Source organism: Schistocerca cancellata, chromosome 8 (genome assembly GCF_023864275.1).
Source record: "Schistocerca cancellata isolate TAMUIC-IGC-003103 chromosome 8, iqSchCanc2.1, whole genome shotgun sequence".
Classification (NCBI taxonomy): domain Eukaryota; kingdom Metazoa; phylum Arthropoda; class Insecta; order Orthoptera; family Acrididae; genus Schistocerca; species Schistocerca cancellata.
In genome coordinates, this window is record NC_064633.1 from 338,353,882 (window position 1) to 338,379,907 (window position 26,026).

Consider the following 26,026-nt stretch of genomic DNA (forward strand, 5'->3'; position numbering starts at 1 on the left):
AGCTGACTATTGCAGCCGTTGTGGAGGACACAGAAAAGAAAGGTTATCACAGTGGCAATACAATAGAGTACAATGTGAAATGGAGAACTAAAATTTTCCAAACTGTTGTAACAACACGAGTCTAAGAAGATGGGATGGATACCGTAAAGCTGGCCACTTACGGCAATACCAACAACCAGCCTTGCGCCACCGCGCTCACCGGGCGTCGTGAACCGCCTGCCGGCCAGTTACTGTCACCAGGGACACTTCGGCGTACGTGACTCCCGCAATCGCAAAAGCACAACAAACCCGTTTTAGTGTGTATGCGATAAGTCTGGTAAATTTCCAAGAAACAACGAAGAATTTTTGTTGGGCCCTCACGGTTTGTTTGGACGACATTCACGTGGGCTCTCCACCAGCATTGAGGACCATTTAATTTTGGATTAATGAATTTAAACGTGGTCGGACAAACACCGAAGACGAAGTGCGCTCCAACCGTCCAGTTCAGGTTACCACGATGGAAACCACTGACAAATTCCAAGATGTCAGATTGCTGAGACTGAAGGCGTCGCAACTGAGGGGGTGCATAACATTCTGCATGGAGAATTGGCTGTGAAGAAGCTGTGTGCGAGATGGGTGGCGCGATTGCTCAGTCGTCCAGACGTGCATCTGGCACATCATTTCAACACAATGTCTGGCGATGTTTAGTCGAATACGCAATATCTTCTGAACCGATTTGTGACTTTTGATGTAATCTGGATTGATCATTCCACACGAGTCAAAACAGTAGTCAAAACAACTGACAAAGGCTGCTGAAAGTGCAGCTGAGACGCAAAAGACCATTTTGTCGACTGGTAAGGTGATGACATTTTTAGGAGGATTCCCAAGGAAACATTCTCATAAATTACTCGGAAAAACGCAAAACCATAACTGGACCCTCTCGTGCTTGATAGTGGGATCGTCTGGAAGTTGCACACAAAAAAAGTGCTCTTTCACCAGGATAATGCATCATGCCGGCCATTAAGCCGTAACAACTACGAAACTTTATGAACTGGGCTCTGAAGTGGTTTCTCATTCACTCTGTTCACCAGACCTAGCCCCAAGTGAGTTCTCCCTGTTGCCTAACTTGAGAATTTGGCTCACTGGAAAGAAATCTCCGTCAAATGAGGAAGTGACAGTTGCAGTCAATGCGTATTTTGCAACGTTAGTCAGAATCTATTCTTCTGATGGCATGAAAAGCCTGGAGGATGACTGGACCAAGTGTTTATCCCTCAAAGAATCCTATTTCGAGTATTAAGGGGAGTTGTTTACCAAAGAAAGAGTTTTTCTTGCTTTTTTAACAGATTTATCAAATCACCCTCGTGAATACAGGTTGTCCGGTCAGGCTGCGCACGCATCGAAGCACCGAATCGTCGGTTCTTCAGCCGTTCTGCCGTCTACCGTCACCCAGACAGGACCACCTGCCTAGGGTATGCAGTCGCCGCCTGATGGACCGAAGGTCTGACTGAGGCCCTCCCAGCAACCGAGCCACAGGGGGCGCTCGTCAGCACCAGTCACTACGAACCAGCCGCCCGCCCGGGGTTCGCTTCCTGAACATCTGCGCTCGTCAGTTACCACAGCCGGCGGGAACCAGCGTTCCACACTCAGTGGGCCGTGTCAGCCATGACGTTGCTCGGTCACGGCCGGGACCGTTCACTATACAAGGTCGCGCAACGCCTTGGCCGCGCCAAGTGTGTTTGTACCTGTGCGACTTTCCTTGCGCACTAGGCGCAAGCAGCTGTTGCGCGAACAGGCGCATCCACCGACACAAAGTCGCGCATGCCTCTGTATTGTGCGCACGGCGGCGCTGTAGTCTCCCCACACAGGAGGAGAGAGACGTGCCTCTACGTGGGTGTGGAGCAAGCACAACCGCACCACGACTAGCCGCAAGGTGAACAGGTGTAAACTCACGCTAAGCACAACAGCACTAGGACCCTTCAACAACACTTCGTTGCCGGTATCCGGGGGTTAAGGTCCTCCGCCTAATGAGTGCTCGAGTTGTACTGCGAACTACTGGTTGTAATAAAATAAATATACAGCTTCCGAAGAGCTTCTGAGTCACCCCGACCGACCATTCTCCACCATAACATACGAACACCTTCTGTATTTTGGTTTGGGATTTATGAATAACTGAAAACAGTAAGAGAGATGACGTTTACAACCTAGAGATAGTTCGGATCTAGTATTACGTAATCGTCATTGGAAGATACCGAATTATGAGAATAAATGTGTGCGGTACATACAAAATGACATCGCGTCTCGTACATTAGGTGACGTGGGTTCTGTCAGTCAAGTCAGAGATGATATTCTGACCAGTCAACCATTTGTGCACAACAGATTTCCTTCCATTACTTCAGCCAAGTACGACGATAACGAAACTTTAATGCCATTGCGTGAAACATGTTACGAAGTGTCAGATGAAGATACATAAAACACAGTCGTCTATTCTAATAACACCGAAGAATTTGGCGTAACACGACCATCTGGAGAGCGATGGTCATGTACATAGTTATTATTTGTCCGGCAGTACCGATTTTTGAACAGAATTATTGATTTCGGCTATGCAATAGCCATCTTCGTACTCTAGAACATTACTAAAAGAATACAATGCTAGGTAATACATTGCGAAATTAGAAACACATGATAGAAGCTACAACAAAAACATGATATACCTTTCATTCCGCTGCACGCCAACACGTCATAAAACGTAAAATAACACGTACCAAAATTGCATGTATGCTTCAACCAGTCATATACAGGATGCAACGCCATCCTAGAGGTCGTTGAAGTATACATAATGTACAAATAAATACAAAAACTAACAAAAAGAGAGTTTATTTAAAATATTTTCAGTTGTAATAAGAAAGCAAATTTTTTTAAAAATGTATTCGTCTTCGGATAGTTTAAACTGGTTAGAATTTAACAAAATAGTAAAAAAAATAAAACGTGGTTACAGAATTCATTCCAAAATTGAGTGAGGGCTCGAAGATCAGTCTTATAAAGGAAGAAGACAGAATGAACTTCGAGAACATGCATAATGTCCGGTTTCTTACACTCTAGTTTATATTTTGATTACGACAGTATGTAACAAAAATGAACATGAAATGGGAAAGGATGTAGAGTAACGGAAAAAAGTAAATTACAAAACTGTTTCAACAAGATAAATAACAGATGGCATACTTTACAGTGGCAGAGTGTAGTGAAGTGCAGCGGTCGCCGCTATGACGGTACAGGTTACTCGTAGTTGCATGTTACTTTCTCTTGGGTACAGTTCCTGTTGTAAGACTGGAGGTGTCAGACGTTTCTGCAACGAACTTTTAAATAAATTACCTTTTAATCGCTTTGTTTATTTATTTGTACGATAGGCACGCATCAACGTCTTTTATGATCACTTTGCATCCTATGAATGACTGGTTGAAGACTGCAGGACAGTTTTGATGCGTGTTGTTGTACATGTTATGACTTGTTCCAGTGCCGCAGAATGAGAGGTTCAAATGGGTCAAATGGCTCTGAGCACTATGGGACTTAACTACTGAGGTCATCAGTCCCCTAGAACTTAGAACTACTTAAACCTAACTAACCTAAGGACATCACACACATCCATGCCCGAGGCGGGATTCGAACCTGCGACCGTAGCGGTCACGCGGTTCCAAACTGACGCGCTGAGAACCGCACGGCCACACCGGCCGGCTAGAATGAGAGGTATATTGCGTTTTTGTTATACCTTTGTCATTTATTTCAAATCTCTTAATGTAGTACTTAGTAATGCACTTTCTTTTACTTCTATTCTAGAGTCTAGAAATGGTTAATGCACAGCCGAAACTGGTCTTCTATTCAAAAAGCAGTGCGGTTAAGACATTAAAATAAAAACTAGCAATACCAGTGTGGGCATCAAAACGCCGATCGACTTCCAGCAAACAAGAGCGTATCAACAGAACGTCGATGTTTCCTTGAATATCATAAAAGATTGCACTGTTATAAACTGGATTCTGAGCTCAAATAAACCAACTGAAACGAATAACGTAAACGGAAAAGATGAAAGACAAATAATGCGAATTCTTAATTTTGTGAGATGTGTGACGTTTTTCGGCGCGATTAATTAATAATGTGATTCCGGGTGTTCTGCCGAATTCTTGTTTCCATTTTATGAACATTATTTCGGAGACCAACACATCCGTCGTCTTCAGGAGCTGCGAGTTTTGCCGTAACGTGTACTCTCTGGCTGGACTGGTTGGAGTGGAGTGGAGCGCACTTCTGCGCTTTCGTGAGGAGCATTTATGCTGGGAGAAGTTTTTCGGCGGTAGCTTTGGAGTTTTTCAGAGTTCAGACATGATGCGGTTGTCTCTTGGCCAGTTTCAGTGTTGTCTAAGTGTTACAGACCTTGTTCGCTGGCTGCCGTACTTAGAACTATTCATAGAATACGAATCGCGATTAATAATAATGAATCGGAGCAGTCCATTCAGTGATTTTTACCATTGGCTTGCAGTGCTGCTATAACTGGGATGTGTCTCAAACAAGAATAAATGCAAGTTTAAGCTTTAATATTTAAGTGTAGACCATCTCACAGGTGGTTTCTCAAGCCATCTCATACGCAGACTAGTTGTCGGTGTAGTATATGGACACAGCAGCTGACGACAGTCCAGTATGTTTCAAGTGAAGAAGTGTCTACACTCCCCCTAAACAGCGAAATACAATCGAAGAATCACGAGGGACTGTAGGCCTACGTATTTGGAATCTATCTTGGGTAAGCACAAGCATCGCGTGTAATGTGTCGTTTGGAGCTTGGGAGCAGTTTTAGCAGCAAGAAGGGGGAGAAACGCCGTACGTTCGGGAATGTGGAATAATGCAAGGCTTAATCTGTCGTAAAAGATGGATAATACACGATATGTACAAGAACCAAAAGGGAACAATAAGAACGGAAGACGAAGAACGAAGTATTATGATTAGAAATGGTACAAGACAGGAATGTAGTCTTCGCTCTTGTAATTTTTGATTACATCTTGTCATTTCATGTAACATAAACGTGTAAACCATCGTAATTTTTTCTCGAACAAGTGATAAACAACAGTCTTGTGTTGAAGACGCCAATAATTGGCAACTGTCTGGAACTCGTAATGAGTTTCATGGGGGTTCATCATTAGAACGCTGTTATTTAACACCGGGAAGCTGTGACGATAACGCAGCCGCGCGAGAGAAGAGAGCAGTACAGCACGTGACGTACCTGTGTCCGTTGAGGGCGGCGTGGTGCAACGCCGAGTAACCGCTGGCATCCTGTACGTTGGCGCCTGGCCCCCTCCGCAGGCTGTAACACAACGGATAACAAGCTGTCAGAACCGTCAATTCGTCTACGAACCGAGAAATATACTGACGGAAAAAAATCGCAACACCAAAATGTAATTAACGTCGAAAATGAAATACAACTGTCTAGGTAACATATTTAATTGATTAACACTGCAGGATCCAGGTTAATGTAAACGCGACATAAGCCATTGCAAATGTGAAATGTTGGTACATCACCATTCTTGCGGTTAAACCGTTTATTGAATGCAAGCATGCAAACGTGTATGCATTACGTTGTACAAGTGCTGGATGTCAGTTTGTGGGATGGAGTTCCATGCCTCTTGCACTTGATCGGTCAATACAACGACGGTTAATGCTGGTCGTGGATGACGTTGGAGTTGTCGTCCGATGATGTGTCATATGTGCTCGATTAAGGACGATCTGGTGATGAAGCACGCCAAAGCAACACGTCGACACTCTGAAGAGGATGTTGGGTTACAATAGCGGTTTGTGGGCGAAGCTTATCCTCTTGAAAAATGCCCAATGGAATTATGTTCACAAATGGCAGCACAACTCAAATCACCGAACTGACGTACAATTTTGCAGTCCTGGTGCTTGTCATACCCACGAGAGTGCTCCTGCTGTCCTCCCAAATCATACTCCAGACCATAACTCCAAGTGGAGGTCCAGCGTGTCTAGTACCCACACAGGTTGGTTGCAGGTCCTCAACTGGCCTCCTCCTAACCAACACACGACCATCACTGGCACCGAGAGAGAACCAGATTTCATCAGAAAACACAAAAGACCTCCACCCTGCCCGTCAATGAGCTCTCACTTGGCACCACTTAAGTTGCAAATGGTGGTGGTCTGGGGTCAGTGGAATGCACGCTACAGGGCGTCTGGCTCGGAGCTATATGAAGTAACCCATTTGTAACAGTTCGTTGTGTCACTATGGTGCCAACTGCTGCTTAAATTGCTGCTGCAGATGCAGTATGATGCGCCAGAGGCATAAGCCGAACATGATGGTCTTTCCTCTCGGTAGTGCCACAAGGCCGTCAGGAGCCTGGTTGTCTTGTGACCATCGCTGCAAGCAATTATGTACAGTGGCTACATTCCTGCCAAGTCTTTCTGCAATATCGGAGAAGGAACATTTAGCTTGTCGTAACCCTACTAAACGTCCCCACTCAAACTCGATGAGATGTTGATACTGGCGACTTTATCGCCTTAAAAGCGTTACTCACTAATATCAGCTCACCACAACCAATCTCAAAGGTACCTAACGCTCACGACCGTTACAGCGTGTATTTAAAGCAAACCCTATCTGCATTTTCATAGCGGCGCTATTAGCGATATTCTTATGAGACTGGCGCGAAATTCGAATAATCATAATTATTCAAATGTAGAAAAACGCATACCGATAGTCGTTTATGTCGCAGGAGTTCTTCTTGGTCCTGCTATTTCTTGCATCCGTATATTTACATTGGTAACTGCGGAATCAGTATGGGGCTACACAATAAAATTGTAACTACTCACTTTCTCTGTGTTACCTCCTGCGCGTCAAATCTGATGGCAAGTTTTCAAGATCTAGCGGAAGGCGGAGAATTCTCTATACTACAAAGAGCGTTCAAAAGGTTTTGCACAGTTGTATCTAATTTTTTTTTTTTTTTTTTTTTTTTGGCAGGAGAATGAAATTTTTTGTGAACATACTTAGAACATTTAGCTATAAGTTGATGTATAAAAGTATTTTCTTTTATTTACAGGTGAGCCATAAATGATCGTGAAGTAGAAGACAGGTTGCGACAACGGTCGGTGATGGAGATGACTCTGCCAATCGATTCACAGGAAGTTGTTCCCTGTTTAGTGGAGGACGCAGTGGTTCGCAGCAGCATCCAGCAGTGGTTGCAGAGGTTTAAAGAAGGTGATTTCTCCCTACTGGACAATCCACGATGCGGCAGACCATCATCGGCAGTGAGTGACGTGGATAAGGGGACCATAGATCAAATCATCCAAAATGACAGATGTGTGACGACACGACAGCTTGCTGCGACGTGCCATCAACAGACCACAGCTTCAGAGTAGGCTCATCAGACTACACCACGACAATGCCAGACCTCATACAGCCCTTATGACGCAGGAGAAAATCAGGAAAATAGGTTGGAAATTTGTTCCTCATCCTCCCTACAGTCCGGACTTGGCTCCGTCTGATTTTTACATCTTTGGTCGTCTGAAGGCCCACCTGCACGGTAAAACATTTGATATTGAGAAAGACCTCATTTCCTGTATCAAGCGATAGTGTAAAAGTCAATCCTTAGAATTTTACGAAAGTGCATTTACATCATGGAAAGAACGTTGGGCCAGATGCGTCACAGCTGATGGAGACTACATTGTGTAGAGTCAATGTATAGCTAAATGTCCCAAGTATGTTCACAAAAAATTTCATTCTTGTCCTGCAAAAAATAAAAAAAATTACAGGCGACTGTGCAAAACTTTCTGAATGCCCTTCGTACATTTCGTAGCACATACGATTTTCTTTTGATATTGGCCACCTGAATACACTTAAGATGCTCCTGCACAATTAATTCATTTTATTAATACAGTAAATGAATTTCCTGTATGAGGTTGCGATCACTACGAGTATTCTGTGAATAAAACTTTCTAGGTCGCATATTAAAATTTATTTATTTATTACGACGTGTCGACTACTACCATTATCAGTTATCAGAAAGCTTACAACTCATAAGGTTCAGTATCAGAGGCACTGTTTTCACTACTGTCACAGAACCTTCGTTTATAAGTTCTAACCTTTGGATACTTGAGGACAATAGTCGAAAAGACGTAATAAATAAAGAAATTCTGATAAACGATGTAGACAGTTTTATTCCAGAAAAATTTAAATTAGGAGATATAAAAATAATCGAAGGAGGACAACTCTGAAGCAAAGCAGCTCGACGACTTGACGCCGAGATGAAAATCCGTCCACAGCTACTACGCAGTGAACTGTCGCAAAGGATGGTCTACTAGTCTGAAGCTAACTATTCTAACAGTAATAGCAAGAAGCTACCTAAAAAGTTGACTGGTAGCAAAAGAACACTAATTTCACCAAGAAACAAGAGAATTACGGTACAACAATCATATAAAAATGAAATTAAAAGAAGGAAGCTTTTAGCAATGAAAATGTAATTACGTACACACATGCAATCGTCCGAACGGCATGAAGTATACATCTCTTTTCACGCTTTTAGCGTAAAATCCACTCGTTGACAAGGGAAAAAAATGTGCTGCAATGTTTCATTTATCAACGTTAATTAACTTTTATTTTTTCGACAGGAAATTAACCCTTTTAATCTGAATGGTCTGCGTATACGTCCTTCCAAGAGGTACGTAAAAATGTGAGTCTTGTTTCTTCAACACTTTTCGCTGCAACCAGCGGCGCCAGTGATTCCGTTCGTGAGAACTGTGGTATATGTGCAGCTTGCGCTCACATACACAAACTTTTACTTTGATTAAATTCAAAAACAAAACGGATCTATGCCAGACCATAACGATCGTTACCGCAAGCTGCCTTTTCAAAGTGACTTTAACGATGTATTTACCAGCGCTAAAGTCTTTGTTAGAATTTTAATTTCTTGAACATAGGTACCATCAGGTACATTTCCAATAAATCAGTGCTTAAGTGTGGATTATTAAAGTTTGTGGTACTTTGCAACATTATTATTATTATTATTATTATTATTACTCCAGCAGAGTAAAACATCACATGTGTGGCTAATCCAATTACTAAGATGGGGCCGTCTCACTACGCTGTACAACTGTACACCTCCTTGATGTTCCCTTTGCAGTCGTGTAAGTGCTGTGTCATTTAGTCGTTTAGCTTGTGGAATGCCTGGTTTGTAACAGCCGATTCGCAGGGCTTTATTTGCTCTTGTTGGTGAAGAACACACAGATGCTCCCACAACCACTTCAATGACAGCAACTCCGAAACTAAAAATCATTATTTCTTCTACATTAATTTCGCTGATTATGCTGGCATTGTCAACAGACAAATAAAGAAAACGCCGCACTACGCAGTATCACCATTTTACATTCACCGACACTGTCGGAGTTTTCTGACATCTGGTCACTCGGCAATTCTGTAGCTGATGTAGTAGGTCAATGGTCTGGTTAGAAGCAAACGAAGTCCATTGTTAGACTGCTGAGAAGAAGAGATAATTCGACCCATACTTGTCAATGGTTACAGACTGAAACCACACTATCTTGTGTAGTATGAAAGTTGACCCTTACTAATGACTTGCTGCACACAAAGCTTTGTTTTGGTTCAAATGGCTCTGAGCACTATGGGACTTAACAGCTATGGTCATCAGTCCCCTAGAACTTAGAACTACTTAAACCTAACTAACCTAAGGACATCACACAACACCCAGTAATCACGTGGCAGAGAAAATCCCTGACCCCGCCGGGAATCGAACCCGGGAACCCGGGCGCGGGAAGCGAGAACGCTACCGCACGACCACGAGCTGCGAACAAAATGTTTCTATGCATTCGTAAATTAGAGACCAGATTCGAGTTTCTTCGATCGCAGCCAGCTGATTGAATCTTCGTACTTCGAAACAGCCTAGGACACTAAATAGGGAAGTAATGTTATATATTTTTTTACTAATGTTGTATAAACATTTTTTTCAGATCCTTAAAATGCGAAAACGAAGAAGGAATCTGAACCATCTTCGATTAGCACATCACATTACACTGTTAGGTTCTGGTGCAAACAAGCAATATTGCACGGAAGAATACAGTAAAGAAGGTTTGAAAATAGACCTGTAAATTACCTACGACAAAACCAAAGTAATGTATAATTAATATACCGACAATAAAACGGTATAATTTAACAATGAAGCCATCGACTAAGTTCTTTAGTTGTGTTTTTGGGTCAAATGGTTCAAATGGCTCTGAGCACTATGGGACTTACCATCTATGGTCATCAGTCCCCTAGAACTTAGAACTACTTAAACCTAACTAACCTAAGGACAGCACACAACACCCAGCCATCACGAGGCAGAGAAAATCCCTGACCTCGCCGGGAATCGAACCCGGGAACCCGGGGTTTTTGGGTCACTTTAAGACTAAATGGGCTGCAAAAGACATAAAACGACGAATAAAACTTACCTCGAAAGCTTATGGTATACTAAATAGTTTTTTTTTCAAAACTTCCTATATCTCTGAAAAGTAAAGTTAAAAATCAATGTGTGTTATCAAAAAAGACTTAAGCGAAAGAAATACACCTTCGGAATTGCTGGCAGAGACAGGAAAAACAACAATGCATCAGGGAACAGACTGGAGCAGAGGACGTAATTCAGACCATAGCGAAAACGAAATGGTAGTGGGTGGGACATGAAGAAAACAAACATATGGCAAATGTATCAAGAAATTTCATTGCTGAGTTTGAAGAGAGAGGGAAAGACCGCGGCGCTAACCAAATGAAAGGTTGGTAGTCAACACTGGAAAACATGCATGGCACAGTGGAAGCATATGGCTAAATACTAAATCCATTATCTAGACTACACGAAGCCTTCATCCAACGTCAAAAGGTTAAAGATGCAGGTTCTCGGCTCCTCGATCTTACGATCTGACTCCACTGTGCTTCAGTGCATTGAGGTTTATCAAGGACATTGTTTACATAACAACGGTTCGAGATTTGGTAGATTTAAGTTCAAAAATCTTTAATGTTCCAAACATACGCAGTGTATCCGGGCTATAGGTACACACAACTCGACATTTTATGCTGTTACGTAAATACGCAGTCATAGAGACTCTCCAAGGTGTTATCTTCATATTTTCATGAACAGCACCGACTTGCATGGAGCATGCGAGACAGTGACAGAGCAGACCTGTCTCGACATGCTCACGAACTATGCAGTTCCACACATGCCCCGCGACGTCGTTTTCCAGCAGGATTGTGCCCGTTTCTCACCCGGACCCCCCTCTCGGGAGGTTACCACATTTCTCCATAAGACGCTTCCTGACCGTTTGACCGGAAGGGAGGCTCCACTGCCTGGCCTCCCCGGTCTCTCGATATGACTGCGCTGGATTTCAGTGCATCTGGGTCTATTAGGGACATAGGGACATTGTTCACAGAAAAAAGGTTCGAGATCTGTTAGATTTGATACAAAGGACTACGGCTGCAGCAGAGGCTTATGAACATGCGGCGAGAAGTTGAGTACTGTTTCGAAACCCGTCGAGCTATCCAATTTGAACTGTACCAATATACATAAAAATGTCTGAGCTTTGTTGAACTAACTTTTAAGGTTTATAAGGTCTGAAATACAGAGAAATAGAACTGTACGCCTCTAGCCAGCATACACTGTACTGTGAATTCCAACTGAATCTGAAGTTCCTCAAGAAACAGGCACAATCTTGAGATCCGGTGCTGTATTCAATGTACGCAACGGAATTACTGACACTTCAATTTCTTGGCTGTAACAATGAATCTGAAGGTGAGGAACTGACATAATATTTATCATTTATAACGGAACCTGTTGTGATAATTAACTCAAGATTTAAGTAGCACTACGATTTTTTATAAAAGAAACGTGAATTATAATGCAACATGACATAGTTAAGTGGACAAGAACTTTACAAAGATGTACCTCACCATGAGAACTGAAAACTAAAGCTCTGAGTTGGCAAAGATACTAAAGGAGGTGGAGTTGCATAAAATCTCAGATCTAATTCTGTGATATACGTTAAGTATCCCGACTAAGACGATCACAGCGACTTTTTGTGTGGCACCAACACTCAAGGATCTTAAAGATCTGAGGAAACGCTGACTTTTCCGCAAAGGGTCACTTGGAACGTCAGAGGGAATTCCACTGCTTTATGCATTTCGAACGCGCAAGCATATGCGTCCCCAAAAGACGCTCGAGTATAGTGGCGCCAGTAGTAGTTACTGTGTTTCGTTGTCTGGGGCATTGGCGTCGTGAGTTCCCTCGCTAACCCCCCCCCCCCCCCCCACACACACACACACTCACGCTTCCGAACAGTAATAAGTCACTTACGAACAATGATGCCTTCCCTGGCACACACGTCGTCAACACCAAGAGCGACAGCCACTCGACGGAATAACACTGGTTAATTACAATCTACTGTTGCCTGTAGCGCAGCATATAATGACATTACTACGTAAGATTACATCTTTCACATGCACTTTTACTAAATGAACTAACTTCGTGTGCAGCGTTGGCAAGTGCTCTCGCCTTTGGATGAATTTTCTCAATCAGGAATGGATTCCATTTTGCTATGGACTCTTTTTTCTAAACTATCTGCCACCAGCTCGAGTCTCTAATTAAACATCACACTACAAGCCATTTGTCACTCTTGACAGCCGTTTCGCAGATGAAGCTTTTCCGCGCCAAAAAATTATCCAGGTGAGGAATAACGTACATGTCGTTTAGCGAGAACCTGAAACGTTTCGTAACTACCTTCACGTGTGTTTACACAGAATAGCGGCCAGTACTTGTCTCTCCAGTTCTTACGACGGCTTGAACTTGTCTGTAACAAAAATCAAGGCCAGACATGCAACTTGGCAGCCATTTAATTTCGCCAGTTACGGTATTACTCAGTAGCTCAATGGTGGGTAAGACGACGCTAAAGGCTCAAGCACGTACGAAAGATAAGACTGAAAATTTCTGTTCGATGCTGTTTCTGTAGGAATCTTTCGCAGAAACACCAAAGGTGAAAACATCAAAATCTACAAAATGATTACTTCTGGCTTGGATACTCATGAAGAGTAACCTAACGCAGATACAGAAGTGCCACACCTGAAGAGTGACAATGAAGATGTCAGTCAAATGAAAGAAGTTGAATTAACTCCATTTCCACGATTAATAGAGAAATTAGAATTATATTTTAATACCTTCAGCTGCTGCCGGGCGTTGATGTATATTAACGGGGACAGGTGAAAATGTGTGCCCCGAGCGGGACTCGAACTTACATGGCAGACGTTCTATCCATCTGAGCCTCCGTTACTCGTGGAAGACATTCTTACTAAGTCCCGTAAGAGTTCGGGGAATATGTGTGCATCCGCACAGAAGAAGGAGGTCATGGCCGGTGTTGCCTGAACTATGTACTTATACGGACATGGTGTCTGTTTTACGGGACTTGGTAAGATTGTCTTCCACGAGTAATGAGTGTGTTGGGGTGGGGCACTACGAATGTAGTGTGTGGACATACAAGGTGAGAATGTAGGTCTCGCGGGAGGCGTGCGCGAGATAGTCCCTGCAGTGCCCTCGGTGGCTCAGATAGATAGAGCGTCTGCCATGTAAGCAGGAGATCCCGGGTTCGAGTTCCGATCGGGGCATACATTTTCACCTGTCCCCGTTGATATACATCAACGCCCGGTAGCAGCTGAAGGTATTAAAGTATAATTCTAATTTCTTTCTAGACGGCTGCAGGTTATCAATGGTGTCTGTTCCTTCGAACATGTCCCAAAGAACAGACACCATATCCGTATAAGTAAATAATAGACAAGGTGGTTTACAAGTCTTTATTCCATCAAAGATAAAACTCCCTACTGTAATTACAAATCTAATTACATATGTCTTCTCGCTATAATTGAATTACCTAGGAAACAAGTTTATTACTCTTTAATTTAATACTGATTGAGCAGTTACTGAATAGTGCATTTGTAAAAGTAAGTAATTTGAATAAAAAGACGGCAAGCTTCAAATGGTAAAGACTCAGCGTTCTACCCTTAACTGATCCTAGGCATTTTTTTCTGCCCCCAGTTATTTTACGTCTGGCAATGATTTGCGTATGTAACGAATGCTGAGATGCGCCGTGGATCGGAGCCCACGCTACATTTTACGTCCCCCTACAACTGACAGCTAAGACAGTTCGAAGGTTGGGTATAGGCAATGGATAACACCTCAAACAGGAATATGTGTTGTAAAATATCGCAGTATTCATGCCAACTTTCGGCTTGAGAGCAGCTGGACACCGATTACCACAAATTAAAAAAAGGGTCTACAGCTAATTTCATACTGCAGTAAAAAAAAAAAAAACTTAGCTTAAATTAGATAGTTTAGTTGTTCTCATGTTTCGTAAACCATAAATTTGACATCTCACTACCTTGTGAAAGGAGTCAGTACTACAATTATGTAATGATGTCCAAAATTAAAGCAACAAACGGAAATCTTGTAAGGTTGCGTTGATTTTGCCATAAAACAGTGTCAACAGAATACAGAACCAAAACATATGGAACATACATGAACAAAAATGTTGTTCTTTTTTTCCAACTTAACGGATTTGCACATACATTCCGACAACAGGTTAATGTACTCAGCACAGGATATTACCACCTCTGGCAGCAATACAGGACTGACAACGACGGGGCGTGCTGTGATTGATATCAGTTTCATGTTGACATAATAAAGCCCATTCTTCCTGCAAAGCTGCTCGCAGGTCTTGGAAAGTTTGGTGGATGCAGACGTGATGCAACTTAACTACCTAGCGTATTCCATACATGCTCCATTGGATTCAAATCGGGAGAGCGAACACCCATGCCATGAATGCAGTATCTTCCGTTTCCAAGAAAACATCAACCACCCGTGCTCTATGAGGTTGAGCATTATCGTTCCTCAATATGAAGTGTGGGCCCACCTCGCAACAACCGCACATGAGGCCCCAAGATCTCGTCTCGATACCTGAGAGCAGTTACAACTTGCCGATTCACCTGTACACTTTCATGAAGAGGTGTTCGAATGGTCAATACAATCCCTGCCCACACCATTAACGATCCTCCTCGATATCCGTCTCTCCCCACAACGTTTGGATTTCGAAATTGTGTTTCACAGTCCTTCCAGAAGCGAATCCATCGAGAATCACTCTCCAGACCAAATCGGTACTCATCTGAGAAAAGAACATTGGCCCACTGTTCGACCGTCCACATGGCATGTTGACGACTCCACTAGACGTTCCCTTCAGTGAAGACGCATCAGAGGTACACATGCAGAATGTCTCCGCCAATAAACGCAACTCTGCCGAAGCCTTATGTACACCGTCTCTATACAACACGCCCAGTTCATGCTGCGAGGTCAAATGCCAGTTGCCGTGCAGTAATAAGTTGTACCGTCTTGTCTTTACGGCCAAATAAGGGTCCTCTCTTTCTGATATCACACACAGTCGGCCCTGCTCTAGTCTCGGGATACGGTTTCGGTCTCTATAAATTGTCGCTACATCCGAGAAACCAAAGAACGATTCACTTTAAGCCATCGGGCAACATCAGCTTGCGACTGTCCTGTTTCCATTTTTCCAATGGCCTTTCACCACAGAGAGTCTGGTAGGCAGCTTATCTGTGGCGTACTGCACCGTGTGTGACTGTATACAAAGCGACTGTGGATATGGCACCAACCGGCGAACACTACTCCGTTTAATAGGTGCCCTGACGTCATCGTTGACGTGGTTGTCCATTCACCGGAATGCCATCTTCTGTGCAAGACACGATTGTACTAACATCTGTTCACACACACACACACACACACACACACACACACACACACACACACACAAACACACACACGTGCACGCGTTAGCGCGCCCAAGCCAAATTCTTCTATGGAGTAGTACAAGGAACGATCAACCAGATACGATTTATGTTTGTGTTTGAAATTAATTTCATTGTCTATTAAATTACTTACATCAGTGTTTAGGTAGTCAAAGATCTTTATGGGTGAACACTTCACTTCTCCCTCTCGTACACTAAAGCTGTGTAAAGGACAGTGTAGGCCATTCCTGTTTCTAGTGTAACATTTATGAATGCTCCTATTATTTACACTGTTTTAACAAAAAACGTACGTAAGAGTTTTCGAACTTGAAATGATCATCATTAGGCGCAGTAAAAGTGTTTTATACGGCGTCTTCAAAATTTCCTTTTTGACAGTTGCACATGGATTCATGTCAGCAGTTTAGTGGAACAGTGTTCAAAGTTTGGTGCAGTAACAACACCCTTAGAAAAAACTGTGACGTTGCTCAGAATATTTAATCTGGCATTCCTATGCTCCCTACTGCACAGTGTGAAAAACGAAAACAAAAACCAGATATTTCATTGTTCCAGTGCAGACGTGCGAGGGCTGATCAACAAAGCCCTAGACTCACCATTTCCTGTAGCTTCGTTGATTGTTTCCTATATGTAATATTTTAAAAGAGCGCGTTTTTATGTATAATGCCTGTAGGCGACAACACTCTATTATCGGTAGGATGGTAGTAATTTTTCATTTTGTAGACGCGAGAGGAGTAATATGGCGCAATAAAATTCTGTGTTCGTTTAAACCATACAGCTACAGAAATTTACGAAAAGCTGCAGCAAGCTACGGTGAGGATCGGCGGATAACTACGTAACCTCAGTGGAGTGTTGAAGAGTTCCATATGGCAATGTCTTTATGATTATGCATGTTCATCTCAATACGTCCCGTGTTTGTGCCCGCTGCATGCAAGCCTGTTGATTCCCGAACAAAAAAGGCTGTGCGAATATAGACAAAATTTCTTTGCTGACGGAGGGAATGCGTTTCTTGAATCGATTATCACCGGTGATAAGTAATGGCTGCATTCTTATGATCCTCAAGGAAAACGAGCCAACACAGCGTGGAAATCTCCAGGTCCTCCAACAACAAAGAAAGGTGAAAGTTGTTGCAGGGGAAGTGCTGGTGATTACATTTTTGGACTGACATAGAAAGATTTACCAGCACGCAGTTCTCCCTCACACTACTGTTACAGCAGCATACTACACGTCAGTACGTGGTAAAGTGAGGAACACGTTGCGAGGAAACGACCTTTCTCGGAATGGATGGCGACTTCATCAAGACAAAGCGCAGCAACAACTTTCAAATCAAGTCATGCAATTTCTGGTTTAGTTCAACACATTACCGCATCTGCCTTACAGCGCCGATCTTGCACCCTGTGATTTGTTTTTATTCCCATCACTAAAGGCAACGCTTCCGAGCATTCGATTTGAAAACTCTGAAGCAGTGCTGAAGATAAGTGAGACGATTGGGTGGGGTTATTTGGGAGAGGAGACCACACTGAGAGGTCATCTGTCTCATCGGATTACGGAAGAGTGGGGAAGGAAGTCGGCCGTGTCCTTTCGAAGGAACCATCCTGGCATTTGCCTGGAGCGATTTAGGGAAATCACGGAAAGCCTAAATCAGGATGGCCGCACGCAGGATTGAACCGTCGTCCTCCCGAGGGCGAGTCCAGTGTGTTAACCACTGTGCCACCTCGTTCGGTCGAGACGATTGTCAAGGACCTAACAAAGAATGGAGGACTGCCAGAGACGCTATGAACAGTGCATTCAAGTAGGACGGCAGTACTTTGAAAAAGATCATGCAAAGGAGTAATAAACATAAGAAAAGAAGAAAAAAATACAATCTTTGATGATCAGCCCTCGTACGTCACGGCAGCAGATCATGACGATAATTATAATAATTAAATGACATGCATAAAATCCTCATATTATTGATGAGCACACCAGACAAAGAAGTAGTCATCCTCTTCGAGACATTACGCTAATACCGTGTAATGCCGCCACTATCATCAATTTGGCGAGGGGGAGAGGGTACATTTTTTTTCCGATGTGCCCTAGCTGCCAGCCGAAGCCACTCGACGATGACTAAATCCCATAAAGCTACAAAACTGCAGAGCCATTGATTGTCACATTTTACCCGCTATTACAATACCAATACCAGAGTGGCCCATTGAAGGCATGCAGGTTTGTGTGCCACTGTGGGCAATGTTGTCAAAAAATAGCATGCTACGCAGGCAGTTGCCATTCTTTAACTGTCACACATTTAACTGCACGCTTCCAGTAGCCGACAAGAATTAAAACTGCATCTCTCTTTTTGATCTTGGATGCTTACATAGTATTTTATCCAATATGTATTTTATGCAGCTACAGGCTTGGTCATGCGTGTTTTGTACATAGTCTCATTCAAGCCTAAAAATTAAATGGCAACTACTTGCTTAGTATTTCACTTTTTAGCCACACGTGATTTGTAGCAATGTAGATATGCAAATAGGATGGGAGTTCTTCATTTAAGGATCCACAGTCATGTTTTAGGCATGAATTTTGACAGGTGTGTGTGTGTGTGTGTGTGTGTGTGTGTGTGTGTGTTTGCGTGTGCGTGTGCGTGTGCGTGTGTGTGCGCGTGTGCGTGTGCGTGTGCGTGCGTGTGTGTGTGTGTGTGTGTTTTTTTTTTTTTTTTTTTTTTCTGACGACAAAGGTTATGTATTTTAAACGTAAAAATGATGGACGTTACATGCTTTATATAATTATTTTTATAAATAATTTTGATCGTTCTGATACTTTTGAACACAGAATTTTTGCCAACGAGACAGAGTTGTTGTCGGCGAGGCAGAGTTTTTGCCAGCGATGCAGAATTTCTGCTGAAGCTGTGTATGATTTTACAGCTGACTCAGTATATTGCCCTGTATAATCTTCAGCTGACGGTTCGAGATCAAAGTACTCTGTAGACCATAGCTATACTACTCCCACAACACAAATACACATTGTCCTTATCTACATGAACTCTGATATCCGTAACACTTTATGAGATACGGAAGATGGTGTGCTACTACTTTCCACCAATCAAATGAAACTACAGAGTACTGTAAGAAGTCACATTTATAATACTTTCCATAGAAGTTTCAGATGATTTTTACCTCCGTCGTCTAGTGCATTTATGTTAATCAATAATCTATAAATGTATGATTAGTGGGTTATCTGTGTCAATGTCTGGCAGCAGCACGCAACAATTTCAGTACAAAACTCAAAGTTGTGTGGATGTTTTGATTGCATGTATGAACAGCAGTATATATATATATATATATATATATATATATATATATATATATATATCGCAACACCAAGGTGTTCTGCGACATGAACGAATGGTTAGCTTTAAATACACGCGGCAACGTTCGTGATTTAGTCAGGATGCTTTTAAGGCCACAAAGACGCTATTATCAACAGTTCACTGACTTTGAACGAGGTTGTACCGTAGGGCTACGAGAAGTTGGATGTTTCTTCTGCGATATTGCAGATAGACTTGGCGGGAATGTAGCCACTGTACTGATTACTCGTAGCGGTGGACACGAAAATGTACGGTCTCAAGAATACCGAGCGCCGGACGGCCGCCACGTGGCACTACCGAGAGGGAAAACCATCGTTTTTTGTGTATGGCCCTGGCGCGTTGTACTGCATCTGCAACAGGAATTTGAGAAGCAGCTCGCAGCACAGTGACACAACGAACTGTCACAGCTCCGAGTCAGACGCCCTGTAGAGTGCGTCCCACTGACTCCCAACCACAGCCATTTGAATCTTCATTAGTGTCAGACGAGAGCTCACTGAAAGACAGGGTGGACGTCTGTTGCCTGTTCTGCTGAAAACCGGCCGTGCCTCGATGGCAGCGATGGCCGTGTGTTTGCTGATGGCCTACAACCAAAGTGACTGCGTGCTAGAGGCACTGGACCTACATCTGGACTTAGGTTAGAGCAAAGTCTACAAAGAAGCCATGGATTACTCGAGGAATAGAGGTATCTTGTAAAACAAAAAGAAAACTGTATCTGTCAATCCGAAACATTTCCAATGTTGATGCTATAGCACATTATAAGAAATACTGCAAAATATTAAAGACTGTAATACGGATGTCAAAGCAAATATATTACAAGGAAAAGATAGTCATATCAGATAACAAAATAAAGACAATATGGGATATAGTGAAGGAGGAGACCGGTAGAACCAGACATGAAGAGGAACAAATAGAGTAAATGATACATTGGCGACATGTGTATAGTGTTGCAGAGCTTTTTAACAAAAATTTTATAACTGTTACTGAAAAGATGGGGTTGTCAGGTTCGGTAGATGCTGCTATGGATTACCTTAGACCATACATTTCAAGTAACTTCCATAATATGAATTTGACCCTCACTACCCCAACAGAAATAATGTCCATCATAAAATCTTTAAAATCAAAAACATCTAGTGGATATGATGAAATATCAACAAGGTTAATTAAAGAATGTGATTCTGAGCTAAGTAACATCTGTGTAACCAGTCGTTTATCAGTGGAATATTTCCTGAATGGCTGAAATATGCTGAAGTTAAGCCACTGTTTAAGGGGCTCCGGAAAGGCTCAAAATCATGAAAAGTTCAATTTTTACTTTTTTGCGTTTTCTAAATCTGCAGACTATTACCTTTTAATAGATATATAATTTATTCAATTCCGAAGACTACAACTATTTTTAAATTTTTTTTTGAAATGTGTTCTACATGGGCGTGACCCACTGTGGCGCTGTTAAACTGCTGTCAAATGGTGTTATTATTAACGTCCGTGTTCATCAGGTACATTTTAGTGATGTGAGATAAAGTATGTGTTGTGGCTAACCTGTGATGGTTCAATATATATCGCTGGTGTGATTGTCGATTGTTTCATGTTTATTTACTCTGTCGTTATCTCGAAAATATTCGTAATTAATTCTGTTTCTTGAGTCTCTGTTTTGTTGAAGTATAATAATGAGTAAAAGTACAGTTATTAGAAATCCTCTGAAGGCTTTTAAGAAAAGGAGAAATGCTGGAAAGCCAAAGGTATGTGTTATTACTGTAAACAATAAAGACGATAACCAAGTGAGTGAACCTAACCTCTCAAGTACACCTGCCCATAGCAGTCAAAGTGGGAAAGAAAATACTTCACAGAAGAAGCTTGGTTCAATGATGAAAACTATGAATGTTTTATGGGCGAATCGGATGTGAATGAAATATTTGATATGTCGGTTCTCAAAGTAATTTTTTCAAACTGTGTAAGATGTATTCATTGTAGTGAAGTTGGTCTGGAACTCTCCATAATAAAGCACGTAGGACTTGCTAGTGAAATACAACTGAAATGTGATAAGTGTTCATACATGACCACCTTTTGGAACAGTGTTGCAGTTACTGCAACTGAAGAAAATGGTAGCAAAATCTACGAACACAACATTAGATTTGTTTATTCCTTGCGTTCAGTTGTTAAGGGTGCTACTGCAGGTGCAATTTTCTGTGGCATCATGAATCTTCCAAAGCCCCCAACCAAGTTTACGACCTATAATAAATTAATAGGGTCTAAAGTAGAAGATGTCTGTATAGAATCTATGAAGAACGCTGTGGAAGAGGCAGTAATGGAAGATAATGGTAACAGATATTTGACTGCAGCGTTCGATGGTACCTGGCATAAACGGGGACACACATCTCTTCATGGTGTAGTATCTGCCACCAGTATGTATACAGGGAAAGTTTTACATGTAGCAGTAATATCAAAGTATTGTAGATGTCCACAAAAATATAAAGGTACACATGAAAATAATTGCAAAGCTAACTATAGTGGCAGTAGTGGAGGAATGGAAGTGGCTGGTGTTGCCAGTATATTCCAGCGTTCTGAGGCGTGTGATAAAGTGCGATATGTTAATTACCTTGGTGACGGTGATTCTAAAAGTTTCAAACATGTTCAAGGACTGAAGCCCTATGGTGATGATGTTGTAGTGCAGAAATCTGAGTGTATTCGACACGTACAGAAGCGAATGGGAACAAGACTTCGGCGACTGAAAGCTTCGTACAAAAAACAAAAACTCAGTGATGGTAAAGGGTTGGATGGGAAGGGAAGGTTAACTGACAGTGTAATTGACAAAATACAGAACTATTATGGAATGGCTATTAGGCAAAATACACAAAGTGTCGACGAAATGAAGAAGGCTGTTTGGGCTCTTTTTTTTCATACTTCTTCAACCGATGAAAATCCCCAACATAGCTTGTGTCCCAAACAAGAAGACAGTTGGTGTAAATATAACAAAGGATTGCTAACTGGTGAGGTGTACACTCATAAGCATAGTCTGCCTCATGCAATAATGGAGGTGATAAAACCTATTTTCAGAGACTTAGCAGCACCTGAACTGTTGAAAAAGTGTATTCACGGAAAAACTCAAAAAACCCCAATGAAAGTGTAAATAGTGTTATATGGTCGAGAATCCCCAAGACTGTATTTGTTGGAATAGAAACACTTCACTTTGGTGTGTATGATGCTGTTGCGACTTTCAATGATGGCAACATTGTAAGGTGCAAGGTATTTAGAAATATGGGAATGAAGATAGGTTCTAACATGGTACGAGCGATGCTTGCTTTAGACAAGGAACGCCTTCGGGCTGCAGACAGGGCTGTAAACAGTCTAGAAATACAAGTAAGAGTAAACAGGAGGAGGAACAAGAGGAAGCTGGAGGAGGAGTTTGCAGAGGATGAAAATAATCCATCCTATGGACCTGGAATGCACTAGAAAGTTAATCCAATCTTTGTCGCTCGATTCCCAAAACTTTTATTTTCTCATACTAATTACATGTTTTCTAAGGATCTTCCAAACATATTTGTTTCAAACTTTCAGTAAATGTTACACGGTACCTTCTGCATAATTTAACACAGCCTTTTTCCAAAAAACTGTATATTTTTGAATATATAAATAAAAAATTGCAAAAAAAATGTTGTGAATTTTCATTACAATTGAAAAAAAATCATCTTTAATAACTGAACTAAAATTTTGTAAAATCCCTGTGTTAAGTTGTAGCCCATATTCCAATAAATAATCTGTAAAACGTTCAACTTCCTACCTCAAATACTTTGTGAAGAAAGATGTAATTTATAAGCGTTATTTTAACATTGCAAGTATACGGCGTTCCGGAGCCTTTTAAGAAGGGAGATAAAGAAATAGCATCAAATTTCCGTCCAATTTCACTGTTGCCAGCATTCTCAAAAATTTTCGAAAACGTAATGTACAGTCGTCTTTATAACCATCTTATCTCAAATAACATACTGTCAAAGTCACAGTTTGGATTTCTAAAAGGTTCTGATATTGAGAAGGCTATCTACACTTACAGTGAAAATGTGCTTAATTCATTAGACAAAAAATTGCAGGCAACTGGTATATTTTGTGATCTGTCAAAGGCATTTGACTGTGTAAATCACAATATCCTTTTAAGTAAATTAGAATATTATAGTGTAACAGGAAATGCTGCAAAATGGTTCAAATCTTATATCTCTGTCAGGAAACAAAGGGTGTTATTAGGAAAGAGACATGTATCAAGCTATCAGGCATCATCCAACTGGGAACTAATTACATGTGGGGTCCCACAAGGTTCCATTTTGGGGCCCTTACTTTTTCTTGTGTATATCAATGACCTTTCATCAGTAACATTACCAGATGCCAAGTTTGTTTTGTTTGCTGATGATACAAACATTGCAATAAATAGCAAATCAAAAGTCGTCTTAGAAAGATCAACAATAAAATATTTGTGGACATTAATCACTGGTTCCTAGCCAATTCTTTGTCACTAAACTTTGAAAAAACACACTACATGCAGTTCAGAACTTTTAAGGGGTGTCCCAAGAGCATATGTTGTAAGTAGGCTGTTTATGTTTTCTTTATGTAAGTAGGCTGTTTAGATTTTTATATTGGTAATGCCACGTAGCGCTCTGTATGAAAATCACTGGCTGTGCTGTGTGCAGTCTGTGGCTAGTTTGCATTGTTCAGCGGCAGCTGGATGTGAACAGCGCGTAGCGTTGCGCAGTTAGAGGTGAGCCGCCAGCAGTGGTGGATGTGAGGAGAGAGATGGCGGAGTTTTGAAATTACATATATTATGACTTTTGATGATATTAAGGTAAATACAGTGTTTGTTCTCTATTAATATCTTTCATTTGCTAACTATCCTTATCAGTAGTTAGTGCCTTCAGTAGTTTGAATCTTTTATTTAGCTGGCAGTAGTGGCGCTCGCTGTATTGCAGTAGTTCGAGTAACGAAGATTTTTGTGAGGCAAGTGATTTGTGAAAGATATAGGTTAATGTTAGTCAGGGCCATTCTTTTGTAGGGATTTTTGAAAGTCAGATTGCGTTGCGCTAAATAATATTGTATGTCAGTTTAAGCACAGTCGTGTATAATTGTTCTAAGGGGACGTTTCATAATGTCTAACATACGATGACAAGAAGATAGAAGAAGTGGACAGTGTTAAATCCTTGGGATTACAGCTTGATAATAAATTCAACTGGGAGAAGCACACCACAGAACTGCTGAAGCGTCTTAACAAATCTCTGTTTGCAATACGAATTTTGTCAGACATAGGGGATATAAAAATGAAAAAGCTGGCATACTATGCTTACTTTCATTCCATAATGCCATATGGGATTATTTTTTGGGGTAATTCATCAAGCCAAGCTAAAGTTTTCCGAGCACAAAAACGTGCAGTAAGAGTTATATGTGGTGTGAACTCAAGAACATCCTGCAGAAGCCTGTTTAGGGAACTAGGGATATTAACTACTACTTCCCAATATATTTATTCCTTAATGAAATTTGTCATTAAAAATATATCACTTTTTCAAACCAACAGCTCAATTCATGGAATCAATACTAGAAATAAGAATAACCTTCACAAGGATTTAAAGTCACTTAGTCTTGTACAAAAAGGTGTGCATTACTCAGGAACACACATTTTCAATAACTTGCCAGCAGCCATAAAAAGCTTAACAACCAATGAAATTCAGTTTAAGAGAAGCCTAAAGGATTTATTGGTGGCCAACTCCTTCTACTCCATTGCTGAATTTCTTAGTAAAACCAACTGATTTGTATATAAGTACAACATAACTTCTGCACCATTTCAGTGCAGTAATGTGTTCATTGTAAATAAGTATTACAGTAGTTGTATTACATGTTTATTACCTTATAAATAAATAAAAAACTTTTTTATTTTAAATTCAGTGCATTAGTATTTCTAAAATGACTTAGTGTTCATTAAAAAATGACGATCATTCCACTTGGGACCTGTGGAATGGTACATTAGCTTATTTGTTTTAGTTGTAAATATTTGTCATGTATTGTTGTTTTTCTGACATGTTCCACATCCTGGAGGACCTCCTCACTACGGATCAATTGGAATGAAAGTAAATCTAATCTAATCTAATCTGTTGTGGGATGCGATTTCGTAAGACAGAAGAATCACACTTGTGGTTACCCCACTAACTCTGACTGGAAATTTGTGTGTCAGTCTGGTGATTCGACTTATTGTTCTGCCACTAATGAACAGTATTCCAAGGGATGTTTTCCAACAGGATAATACTCGGCCACACACCACTCTCCAGAGTGTCGACATGTTGCCTTGGCCTGGTCGATCATCGCATTGGTTTCCAATCCAGCTCATATGGGACATCATAGGACGACATCATCATCCTCCTCCACAACCAGCATTGTATTGACCGACCAAGTGCGACAGGCATGGAACTCCCACAAACTGACATCCGACACCTATAAAACACAGTGTATGCACATTTACATGCCTGCATTCAACATTCTGGCGGTAGGTTAACCTGTGATCTTGCAATGTCACCAAGGCAAATGTATTCCCAAAATTCCATTACTCTACATTAATTCTTTTGGTGTTGCGATTTTTTTTATTTTGTCAGTGTATAGCTATATCGCTGTTCATCTAAGGAATCAAAACATTTTTCTTCATCCAGAAATTGAATAGCTTACCTATAGGTTGTACAGGCAATACATCCATCTTATGATGGTGGTGTAATCCTCCAAAGTCCGCAGTAGAAAGTATAATAAATGGGACTGGATATATTTGTAGTTTCAAGTCATATTTACAACGCTCATGGTCAAGCTTAGCCTAAAATGAGCGC

The 26,026-nt window shown here is 41.4% G+C and overlaps 1 protein-coding gene across 1 annotated transcript in view; it reads right to left on the minus strand.

The window, feature by feature from the left end:
- The window catches only part of LOC126095556 (ankyrin repeat and SAM domain-containing protein 1A-like), a 452,630-nt gene that overhangs the window by 304,272 nt on the left and 122,332 nt on the right, over positions 1–26,026 (minus strand). Inside the window, exon 2 of the mRNA XM_049910334.1 lies at positions 5,240–5,320. Coding sequence (XP_049766291.1) covers positions 5,240–5,320 — 81 coding nt within the window. The remainder of the gene's footprint in view (positions 1–5,239; positions 5,321–26,026) is intronic.